Source organism: Gadus macrocephalus, chromosome 15 (genome assembly GCF_031168955.1).
Source record: "Gadus macrocephalus chromosome 15, ASM3116895v1".
In the NCBI taxonomy this organism is placed as follows: domain Eukaryota; kingdom Metazoa; phylum Chordata; class Actinopteri; order Gadiformes; family Gadidae; genus Gadus; species Gadus macrocephalus.
This window is the reverse complement of record NC_082396.1, coordinates 15,489,561-15,502,390: the sequence shown is the minus strand read 5'-3', so window position 1 is coordinate 15,502,390 and position 12,830 is coordinate 15,489,561. Positions and strand designations below refer to the sequence as shown.

Here is a 12,830-nt window from a genome sequence, read left to right as displayed (position 1 = left end):
ATTTGTCCCGATCCGAAAACAACTTAATTTCAGCTTATTTTCTATTGTAATGTATCCACTCCCATTGGTTGCACATGAAGACATAGCTTGTCCAGGGGACGTTGCTAATAAATGTGTTGTCCATGGTAGTTGAATTGAGACCATGGGCAGATATGTGGTCCATGGTAGTTGAAATGAGACCATGCGCAACAGTTAAACAGCTAAGAGAAGGGGCGTGGCTGTGGAGGTACACGGGCGAAATGCGAGGTGACAGGGATCTTTGCCATGTGTTCTAGAGCTAACATAATGAGGTCTATGGTACGAAGAAAAACAACTGATTGTGATGCACTCCGAGAATGGACGAGTTACATCAGCCCCATTCCCAGACGGTTGTGTAACTTGCAGCGAGTTTAATTTACTTTGACACAATCATAATTTTAGTTTTGGATTAGTATGCAACACAATCACCATTGAATAGTTGATTTATGCTTCTCTTAGCTTTTAGGGAAAAACTCATTGTTTTGTTTAACTATATATAAGAAAAATGACAATACAATCAATTATAAAAGTTATAAAATTAAAGAGTACTTGCAATTTTTTAAAATGCATGAATCCACATCTAATGGGCCAATGTACCGGAAGGTATTTCTTTCCATTACAGTGCAGGTTAAGCTATGTGGACACCTTCTATTATGCTGCGGGGCCAGACAGAACCATCCAGCAGAGCTCCAACTAGTTTCCACCCGAGACAGTCCTGCTTTAACGGCCTCATGGTCACTATGCCTATTGTTCACCCCCTGGCATGGGTGCACCACAGGGGGGCCTGACCTGCAGTCACCAAGCCCATAATGTCACACTGTGTAGTGGTAGCAAGTTTTTGTTGCATTCCTTTATTGCAGCGATTCATTGCCCTGTGGTTTACTTTAGGGCTTTCGAAGCACACCACAGACGTGTAAACCCAACAGTGGTGTTTTGTATTGTCTACCTATTGCTTGGGTTGAAGCAACATGTTGTGTTTAAGCGTAATTAGTAGGACGATCTCTACTGCAGTCTCTCAATCTGTTCCTCAAGTTTAACCCTCCGTGTGTCTGAATGAATAGAAGGAGTTCAAACTAAAATCAGGTTCATTAGTTGTCATTAAAGCTTGGCAAGGCCCTGGTGAGGTCAATCACGACGTTCTCTAATCATGAGGTTCAGGGGACTGAAGTCTTTGCTTATAGACATGGGATGACAACATAATAAATGGGGATTTAGACTTGCACTTCCAATTTTCCAATTAGCGTTCATTTTGATGTTTGATTATGGAAAGCCTACGACATTATCGTCATCTCGATCTCTACATCCTCCTTGGGATTTTCTACTCTAAACCCATTGAAGCCAGGAGCAACCAATTCATTCCTAAGTGGTAAATTATTTTTTTGATTTACCCGGCATCGTGCAACATGTATGTAGATGTTTCATGGTTTGCAGATCGCAACCCTTCATTGTATTAATCATTTACTGTGTTTATCAAAGAAAACTGATAGTGATTAAATCAGCTGGATAATCTTTTATTAATGCAAAGATCACCAAATCATTCACTTTATAAGACAGCATACCATGTGCTTAAGGGGTTAATACAAACATTACGGATTCTGAAAATAGTTTATTGTGTGGTTATTGTGTTGGAGACGTCACAAATCTGAACCAATCCCAACGCTTGTTGTGATTGTAGGGAAACGTTGCCGGGCGGATAGCACGCGACTGCTTTCACAGACGGCGCGTGAACAGCCCGCTGCGTCACTCGTCACAGTAGCGCCTAAATCCTCAGACAGACAGGGCTACACCGTTAAGTCAAACAATCTGCTCTAAGCTTTCAAACTGCTTGAAAGTGACTGTAGAAGAGAAAACGTAACCATAACCTAGCTAATTTTATTTCGTTATAATAGTTTCCATCATGTTTTGGCCACTGCTGTGCGTAACCGTCGCCTTCGCGTCGACCTCACCCGCCGTCGCGCAACTCTCCAACAGGTACGTGATCGGATGTCCGACTCGATGCGACAAGTCTAGCTGCCCCCGGCTACCTAGCAACTGTTTGGCGGGAGAATCCCTCGACGCGTGCAGCTGTTGCTCGGTGTGCGCGTCCGGGGAAGGCGAGACGTGCGGCGGTGGCGCGGGGAAGCTGGGCGACCCGATGTGCGGAGAGGGGCTGGAGTGCTCCGTGGCGGGGGGAGCTGGGAGCTCGGTGACCGTCCGGAGGAGAAGCAAGAGCGGCGTGTGCATGTGCAAAGCCGTCGACCCCGTGTGCGGCAGCGACGGGGTGTCGTACCGGAACATCTGTGAGCTGAAGAGGGTCAGTAGCCGGGCGCAGAAGCTCAAGCAGCCGCCTGTGATCTTCATCCAGCGGGGAGCGTGTGGGAAAGGTACGTGGTTCATGCAGCACGGACACCAGTCGGCTGGTTCGGTCGTCATCATGTGGGATAGTGCTTAAAGTCATTCAAGATTTTAGTTCATAAGGTTTAGCCTATTTCACCATAATAGTCTCCAAATCAGAACACGCACAGCCTAATGTTGAACTTATATTTATTAATAATTGTACCTGTCTAAAACCTAGATTTGACTAAACAACAAACGATATGCATCTGATTCATAACAGGGCTGTTGCTGCTTATAGCTCCAGAGTGCAAACATTTGGTGAATTTTCTTTTTCATATCATTATAAAATCACTAATTAGATGTTTCTTGTGGCCGTGGTTCAGCCTTGTATGTTTAATATCAGAGTATTTTCAGCATCATACTATTATTTTAACCCATTGGAGGTAATGCCAAACAGATTATCTTTCTCCTAGTTGAGGCACGTTCTCCCTAAAGGCAACTCAGGCCAAGAAGCTGTACCCTCAAGATATTTCCTCAGTCTCATTCATCTCCATGTGTGTTTGTACTACGTACAGCGTGCACCGTAAAGGAATGCGTTCAATCATTGGTTATGCACCCATTGGTACAATGCATGTTGTGAAGACTTGGTTTTACAATCATTTTGCTCAATTGTGAGTGTGTTTGTGTGTGTGTGTGTGTGTGTGTGTGTGTGTGTGTGTGTGTGTGTGTGTGTGTGTGTGTGTGTGTGTGTGTGTGCGCTTGTGTGTGTGCTTGCGCACACTTTCACACCTGTTACCTTAAGAGCTGATTCCATTTAGTGCACCACAGGCCGACGGAGTCGGGTACGGGTCGGAGACCGGGAACATTGGGGTGATTGTTTCCAGCCGTGGGACAATGGGTCACACTATATCCATGTGCAACGTGAGCCAGGCACTTTACGTATGTAATAAGCTGTTTGTTGCAGTAGGTTCACATGGATGGACTGGAGAGAAATGCATTTTAAGGTAGAAAGTGGTGTTGCATAAAGTCTATTGGCTTTCTCTGTTTTATGGTCATTATAACAACGTGCTGAGCTTTAATCTATCAGTTTAAATATGTTAATAAGGGAGCGTGTTTGTCATTAAGCACATTTTATGGTGATTGATTGTCACCTAAATCACCCGGCTGTTTTCAGTTTCAGACTTAAGCGCTGAACTTAGAATCAGGAGGTTTGTTGTGAATCAAAGTTTTTCCAAAGTCACACACACACAAACACACACACACCACACAAACACGCACACACACACAAACAAACACACACCAGGGCCCCCCTAAACCTCGCTCGATGCCCTTTCAGATGTAGCGGCCCCGGTTACCACACAAGACTCCTACAGTGTGCATGTTGTCATCGAGCACCTTGACTGTGAGGTAGATTGTTAGGCCCTCTGCTTGCTTAGGTGAGAACATGAGGTGGGTAAGACTGAACCTGTGCCCCTGACAGATCACTGCCCCTGAAGACCACCACCCCTTGGTTGAGCACTTTGCCAGTTGCAGAAACATGTTGATTTAATGCCCGAGAATTCCATGAAGTCTGGGCCAATTATGGTAGGATGTTAACTGCCATAGTTAGGGTGTTCACTGGCATAGGTTTGACTTAATATAAGCCCATGCAGATTGCATCTAGTTACTGTTGTTGTGATGGCATACTATGGGTTTTGATTTGTGACACTACTAATTAGGACTTGTGTGTATGATGTGCATATTACAATTATTATCTTCTGTATTCTCCCCACTTTCTCTTTTACGCTTTAAAGTATGAGATGTGGTGCTGGGGCAGCTATTGGACGTGCTGCTAGAGCTGCTCTGCTTGTTTCTGTATGTCTTTCTGTCCCTTTATCCGTCTGTATGCCTGTCCACCTGCCTGTCTGTTTATCTCACTGTACATCATTCTGTGTGTCTGTGTGTCTGTGTGTCTGTGTGTCTGTGTGTCTGTGTGTCTGTGTGTCTGTGTGTCTGTGTGTCTGTCTGTCTGTCTGTCTGTCTGTCTGTCTGTCTGTCTGTCTGTCTGTCTGTCTGTCTGTCTGTCTGTCTGTCTGTATCTGTCTATCAACCTTTTATTTCTTCATTCTCTATCATAAATGAACTGCGCATAACACCACTTCTCCCATCTGCAGTTGGAAAGCCCACCAGTACTGTTTCGTAACACTCATGAGAGCATCATGTAATTTTTTTTATACTGTCCCTTGATTACGCTGATAAGCCATTAAAACAAACAGGGTGATGTCACTTCCCTTTACTCCCCCTACGGACTCCAGTCCTGCTCTCTTTTCCGTCACCACTTGGGATTCTTCCATCAAGTCATCTTCCTAGCAACAACCGGAGCCACCAGGAAACTTGGCCGGGAAAAGTATCATAAAACTTTAGCGCTTATTGCATTTCAGTTGCATTGATCCTCTGAGCGGTGAACATTCTTTGCTGTAACGCCATATAAACAGAGGTGCTGCTCATCTGGGTTCATGTTTACAAGTTAATCGCTAGTTAATTGCTAATCACTAAAGCTACACGACTGAAGAGGTGGAGAAATGCCCTGCTGCTGAGCCCGTTGGTGAGGGATTTGTTCAGGGCTTACACCCAGTTTACAGCGTGTGGTCATACACTACCAGCCAAACACCAGCAGACACCAGCTCAGATTCCACCACACATCGGTTTGGATGAAGGGCACAATGTTCCCCGTTAGTATTTTTATTGTATTTCTTCATTTACATTTCCTCATGTCCGTATTTGTACTTTTTTTTGTTGTTGTTTAATATTTGTATTTAACTGTTGCTCATATGAAGCATTTCTATGCTCTTTCAGGTTTTTTTAGCCAACATCTGTTGTCGCCCTGTGCCCTGGTGGTAGCCCACAGAACACATGTTTGGAGGTACTTGGAGTAACTAACAGCTGTAGAAGTACTGAGCACATGTAGGTTACCTCTAGCAGGCATGTCTAAAGCTCCTCTAGAGGATATAGAAGATACTCTTCCGGCCAACATGGAGGAACCCAACCAGATGGACGGACCAGGGAGGGGAAGGGTCTTTTAATGGAGAACCTGTGTGTGCGTGTGTGTGCGTGTGTGTGTGTGTGTGTTTCATGGACGCATTTGTGTTCTATTTATGACCAGTATGAATTCAAACTTCATGTGCATTTGTTCATGGTCATTTGTTGTGTGGATGTGTGTGGATATGCGTGTGAGTGTGTGTGTGTGTGTGTGTGTGTGTGTGTGTGTGTGTGTGGGGGGGGGGGTGTGCGTGTGTGTGTGCGTGTGTACACGTGTGTGTTTGTCTGCGTGTGACTGTAGGTGTGTTTGTATGTTTGTGTGTGTGTCTGTGTGTGTGCATGCTTGATGGTGAGTGTTTGTGTATGTCTATTGCATGCAGGCAAGTGTGTGTCGTGTGTGTGTGTGCCTGTCTACTTAAGCATATGGAAAGTGTGGATTTATAAAGAAAGAAACATATATAAAACATTGAAACTTTGAGCATTACCTCAAATCATACACCCGCGTTAAATAATTGCATTTCCTCTGTGGTGAATACATAAAGGATCCTCTCTCAGGTCATATTAACATATTTTCAGTCTCCTTCCTCTCCTCTGTCTGCTCAGTGTGCCATAACATGCCTTTCCAGGGCCATGACTCCTCTAACCAAGTTCATTACAGTTTAACTGTCTGGAAAATCCTATTGTGTGAGCGTCTCTGTCTCGCTCTCGCTCTCTCTCTCTCTGTCTCTATCACCCTCTGTCTGTCTCTCTTTCTCTCTCTTTCCCTAACACACAAACACAGACACACACACACACACACAAGCCCGCCCAAAATGGAGCAGGTGACGTGTGATGATGGATGAGCTCATTGTGTGGATCACCTTATAATATAACTCATGATTTGATATAAAACTGGGTAATGGCCATCATCAGGTGATATGTCACCCCGCTCTCTCCCTGAACCGGGCCAACACCAACACAGTGACTAACACCTCACGTCATGACCCATTATGGGCTTTGGCCTCCAGGGCAATTGTGTTTATTTTCCTTGGGCCCTACGAGTCGGTCTGGGCCTGCTCAGCTCTGCCTGCTGCTGGGTACGTCTCGGTTGTTTCTGGGGCTTGGAGAGCCCCTAGACCCTCCGCGGAGGAGTCCTTATTGGGGAGAGGAACCTCAGAGGTCTATAAATTGGGGGTCGACAGCGTGGCGGGGGATGACTTTGTCGACCTTGATCGAATCAGACTCCGGAGAGCCGGCAGAGGACAGGAGAGCTGAGCCTCACATCTGGTTTGTCGTTTGCCAACATGTCCGCCATGTTGTCACTGCCTGGCAGAGACCCGGGCTCAGTTAGACTACAGCGGTGGTTGCGGTGCATGTGTTAATGGAACCAAATTAATTGTGTGTGTGTGTATGTGTTTGTGTGTATGTGTGTGTGTGTGTGCATGCACCTGCATTCATGCCTGTGTGTGTCTGTGTGTGTGTATGTGTAGCTGTGTGTGTGTGTGTGTCTGTGACTGACCAGTGTGAATGTGATTGTGTGTTTGTGTGTGTGTATGTGTGTGTGTGTGAGACTGTGTGTGTTTATTAATGTACCTGGATTTGTTTGTGGGTGTGTAAAAGTAAAGAGGCAGTTGTGGCAGTTCCGTGTGTGTGTGTGTGTGCGTGTGTCTGTGTGCGGTTTTGTGTGTGTGTGTGTAAAGAGGCTGTGTGTGTGTGTGTGTGTGTGTTTGTGTGTGCGTGTCCATGCGTGGTTGTGTGTATAAAACGTCAAAGAGGCAGTAAAGTAAATCTACCGTAGGACAACCAGCTGCATTTTGTCTTGTCCCAAGGTAAAGCAGATCTGGACTCATGCATCTTCTAGCTACATGTGTCACATTTCCCTCTCTGAGGAGAGAGATGTCCACACTGTTCCCTGTTAGTCCAAGCTCTGTCCATAGAGCTAGTGATAGATCTGAGGTTTGTCTTCACAATATGATAATATTACAGAATGAACTCCCCACAAATGGATGCTGGTCATCTGTCATTCAGCAAATCAAACGTCACATTGTTATAGTAGATGACATGCACACACGCACACACGCAATCACACACACACACACACACATACGCACACATTGCAGGCACGTACATCATGTGTGAAAACCCAATCAAACGCATTCACACACACACACACACACACACACACACACACACACACACAAATGCAGGCACATTTGTACAAACATACACACACACGCCATCCCACACATAATGTACAGAGCACAATTTGTACAGCATTTCAAATGTTTGTCTCTGGAGCGTGGGTCTGTGTGGACACTTAGCGCTGCAGCTAGTTGGAGGTTCCAGTAAAGCCAAAAATGTCTCATTAATGGTTCCAGTCTGCTCCGTGGTAATAAGGATCGCTGTCATTTGCTATGTTGTACTTTACCCACTAATATCTGGTACTGACATCTTGTGTGTGTGTGTGTGTGTGTGTGTGTGTGTGTGTGTGTGTGTGTGTGTGTGTGTGTGTGTGTGTGTTTCCAGCCCATGACAACCCAGAAAGCCCGAGACACAAATACAACTTCATCGCCGACGTGGTGGAGAAAATCGCCCCGTCCGTCGTTCACATTGAACTCTTCCGCAAGTAAGTGGTGTGCACCTTGTGTGTGTGTGTGTGTGTGTGTGTGTGTGTGTGTGTGTGTGTGTGTGTGTGTGTGTGTGTGTGTGTGTGTGTGTGTGTGTGTGTGTGTGTGTGTGTGTGTGTGTGAGTGTGTATGTAGCAGGACTACCATACACAAACTTGGGTCTATGGACCACCTGCCATAGTTATTGGGTCTCTACCCCCGTTGGGAGAGAGAGGGAGATCTCCTGGCTCCTCTCATTCAACACTCTCGCCTCCTCTCTACTCTTCTCCTTTATCATTACCTCACCTCTCTGTACCATCTCCCATTTTCATACCCTCCTTTCCTCCTGGATTATCGCCGCATAGTTCTGTCTGTCGGTGTTCTCTAATCCACCCATTTGAATCTGTTAGTGCGTCTCAGGGCCGTCTGTCAATGTCTCCTCCGTCTCCAACACAACCCTTTGTGTCCTGGCTTTTCCTTGTCTTTTGTGTTGCTGGATGCTTTTGGTCTCCAAGTGTGTTGTTGGTTTTCAAAGGCGGACTGTGGATTGGATTTCTGTGTTTCTCTGTGCGTCTGAAGCTTTGAATGTCGGCCTCTCTGTTTCCTTGCGTTTCATCATTTGAAATAAAACATACGTTTTTTATCGGCTTTGGACCATCCTCACAAACCCATAGACAATGAGTTAGACACAGCTCTTTATGAACGTAGATAGTTCCAACCCACCTCTGTGAAAATATAAGTTGACATTAAGGTTCTCAGGTCGAGAAATGACCTCTTCCAGCATTTCAACCTGTTTCTGATTAAAAACTCACAAGCCTTGGTGGCTCCCTCCTCCATTGTGGCCTTTTCTCAACCTTTTTCTCAACAATGGAAAACAAATACAGGTACGAAGGCACCGCCTGCTCTCAGGGGGAATACAAGGGGAAGGGTTAAGGGCAAAGGTTCATATAGCAGTTGCAAGGGTAGGGGTTCAGGGTTAAAGATGAGGCTCTCTTTCTCTTTAACTCTCTTGTTCCTCCATCTCTCTCTCTCTCTCTCTCTCTCTCTCTCTCTATCCCCCCCCTCTCTCTCTCTCTCTCTCTCTCTCGCTCACTCTCTCTCAACCTCTTTCCTTTCTCTCTTTCCCTCTCCCCCTCTCTACAATCAATTTCCTTGAGGGAGTCATCCCAAAAGGATCAATAAAACCTAATCTAATCTAATCTAATCTAATCTCTATCGCACTCCCCCCTATCTGTCTCTCTCTCTCCCTTTCTTAAACCAAATAGCAGTGTTGTGCTTGGTTTCCACTCAGCAGTTACGCCATGTAGTACAGCCGGCCTCTTCCTCCTCCTCCTACTCTAAGTCTGCTCTTTATTTATTGTCCTGACTGAGATAATGATAGAGGCGGCCATGTTGCAAGAATGCAGAATGTCACTCAATTTACTCTCACTCTCATACTCCTATCCCCCCTTGCCTCCCCACGCACACAAACAAACACCCACGCACACACACACACACACACACACACACACACACACACACACACACACACACACACACACACACACACCTTACGACACACACACACACCTAACGAGACACACACACACCTAACGACACACACACACACACACACACACACACACACACACACACACACACACACACACACATGCATCCACGTACGCACAGATACGCACATAAAAACATATCCACGCACACACAAAGAATAATCGTACATACACACACACACACTTACGTACACATACTCACATACACACACAAATACACACACACACACACACAAAGAATCCTAATCGTACACAAAAACTCGCTCATACTTGCTCCCCTGTGTGTTTGGTCTCCAGGATGGCGTACTCCAAGCGGGAGGTGGCGGTGGCCAGCGGGTCGGGGTTCATCGTGGCGGAGGACGGGCAGATCGTTACCAACGCCCACGTGGTGGCCAACAAGCACCGCGTCAAGGTGGAGCTGAAGAGCGGCGCCTCCTACGACGCCAAGATCAAAGACGTGGATGAGAAGTCCGACATCGCCCTCATCAAGATAGAGGCCCCGGTCAGTCAACGCTAGTGTCCCTCCATCCGTCTCTGTCTCTGTCTCTCTCTTTCTCTCTGTAGCTCTCTTTTTCTGTATCGCCGTCTCTGTCTCGGTCTCTCTCTCTCTAGACATTTTTACAATGCCAAATATGCCCGTCTTATGCGCGCCTTTTTCCCGGCATTGGTCCACGCGTTTACACTGCCCGAGGTAAATCGCCGGCTTGATCTAGCACCCCAATTTACCCTCCCGGACCCTACACACATTTGCGGTTTCATTGTGATGTAAATGCAATTAGACGGCTCCGCAGTTCCAGGGGCGGGACTTGGGTAGGGTGTTGCTGCGTTGCCTAGAGAGAGACAACGCAGCGGGAAAGATGTTGTGATCTACGACAAAGACAATAAATAAAAATAATAAGTAAATAAAAACAAGTGGTCAGCAAATGAAGAATACTAGAGTTTCCGCGCGCAAAGCTCAACTTCTACTTGTAATTAAACCCATAGCAATAATGTGGAAAACCCAGTCGATAAAGTAACAAATTTCAGAACGCATAATATAATAACATTTTGCCTATAATTTTACCACGTATAACATTCGTTCACCACAAATGACTCTTAAAAGCAGTGCCAACATTTAAATATTTTTTAACCATTCAGCGAACAAAATGCAACAGGCTGATTATCATTTCGGGGGCCAATGACATGCAGAAACGTCAACAACACGCCCACTGAAGTGGTGCGAGAAATACCGACTTTCTACTCCTCATTCACATCTAAATTCATTTACATTTCCTACAGAAAATACTACCTCAGGGGTAGTATTATTCAGGAGATTTTCAGGTAACAAATGTCAGGATATTTTGTTCACACAAAGTGTGTGCGCTTCCGTGTTTGTGTCGCTGCCCTTGTCGTGACGTGCGGTGTGTGCGCGTGCATGTGTGTGTTAGGGATCGACCGATATATCGGTCGGCCGATATTCACGTTTTTTACGTGTATCGGTATCGGCCGATACGCGGCTGATTTTCGCCGTTTTTTTTTTAATTATTATTATTTATTTTTTTTACTTGTTCTACCTCACCTGTTTTTAATATTTGTTAAATATTGTTCATCTACTTGTTCTTACTTGTTCTACCTCACCTGTTTTTACTATTTGTTAAATATTGTTCATCTACTTGTTCTTACTTGTTCTACTTCACCTGTTTTTACTATTTGTTAAATATTGTTTTTTATATTGAAGTTCAATAAATGTTTCTTTAAAAAAAAAATAAAAAAAACGGCTCAAGAAAGTCCGTATCGGCGTATCGGCGTATCGGCTAAGGCTGATGAAAAAATATCGGTATCGGTATCGGCCCTAAAAAAACGGTATCGGTCGATCCCTAGTGTGTGTGTGTGTGTGTGTGCGCACGTGTGTGTGCGTTTCCGTGTTTGTTCGTGCACATGTGCGTGTGTGTGCGGTGTATGTATGCGGTGTGTATGTGCGTGCTTGCGATGTATGTATACGTTTGCGCGTGCAGTGTGTGTGTGTGTGTGAGCTGCAGGCTGCTTGGCACATGTGCACATAAGTTACTTTGAGTAACTGGTGCGACAGGCCTGCTATTATAGTAGTACGATTTTTTTGCCTACACTCAGATGTATACTCATTCTTGCATGCGAGTCTCTTGAATCATAAAAATATAAAAACATTCATTGTATGCAAATTAATTAATACTCTCCGTGCGCAGGCCCCGCCTTCTCCAGTGAACCAAGAATGCCCGCTCTGTGACGACGGGCGAGTATACCCCTCGGTTTTACACATGCAGGGTAGTGAAATTGCCGGGCGTGCCAAGCCGCGACTAAACCGGCTTGGCAGTGTAAGAAGGCCTTCTGTCTCTCTCTCTCTCTCTCTCTCTCTCTCTCTCTCTCTCTCTCTCTCTCTCTCTCTCTCTCTCTCTCTCTCTGTCTCTCTCTCTCTCTCTCTCTCTCTCTCTCTCTCTCTCTCTCTCTCTCTCTGTCTCTTTCTCTCTCTCTCTCTCTCTCTCTCTCTCTCTCTCTCTCTCTCTCTCTCTCTCTCTCTCTCTCTCTCTCTCTCTCTCTCTCTCTCTCTCTCTCTCTCTCTCTCTCTCTCTCCCTCTCTCCCTCTCTCTCTTACTCGCTCTCTGGTCTCTCTCTCTTTCTATCTGTCTCTATCTGGGTCTGTGTGGCTCTCTCTTTATCTTTCTGTCTCTCTCTCTCTCTCTCTCTCTCTCTCTCTCTCTCTCTCTCTCTCTCTCTCTCTCTCTCTCTCACTCTGTTTTTCTCTCTCTTCACCCTCTGAACAACTAAAACACATCACTTTATTCTTTTTAGGAGCCCAAATTAGTTTTGATAAACTATAAAAGACAAACTATGTTGCTGCTGCTGGACTAAGAAAAATATTCCAAGGAGCAGGAAAGTTGTTGTATAATGCTCTGTGATTTCCCATGGAAACATGCAAAGCAGTGGAATGTTTCAGAAGACATTAATAATAGCAGGTTTATGAGACCTTGTGGCTTTCTGCACAGCAGCGTTCTGGCTGCAGAGACTCCACAGTACATCTGACCTCAGGGCCCATGAGTGTAGAAGCACCAAATACATTGTTCAAACACGCTTGTCGTAAGTACGGACATTGTTTTGTGCGTCCAATTCTGCTGACGAAATCCTGATCCCCTGAACTAAATGGTGCGTCCACACCGTGCAAAATGAGGAATTACAAGTGCTGTTTCCCCCAAATGGTAACTTTCACTGAAAGCTTTTGCAAGCTCTCCAACTGCGAGTGATTAGGGCCGTCGAAGCACATTATCCTGAAAGAACACTTAGTTATCAAGCTATCCAAAACAACATTAGCCTTGATGTCATTCCCTAATAA

At 45.4% G+C, this 12,830-nt stretch overlaps 1 protein-coding gene across 1 annotated transcript in view; it reads left to right on the top strand.

The window, feature by feature from the left end:
• The first annotated feature begins 1,704 nt into the window (after positions 1-1,704).
• The window catches only part of LOC132473106 (serine protease HTRA1A-like), a 21,715-nt gene continuing 10,589 nt past the window's right edge, over positions 1,705-12,830 (top strand). The window contains exons 1-3 of the mRNA XM_060073080.1: positions 1,705-2,381; positions 7,858-7,957; positions 9,785-9,989. Coding sequence (XP_059929063.1) covers positions 1,916-2,381; positions 7,858-7,957; positions 9,785-9,989 — 771 coding nt within the window. The 5' untranslated portion in view covers positions 1,705-1,915. The remainder of the gene's footprint in view (positions 2,382-7,857; positions 7,958-9,784; positions 9,990-12,830) is intronic.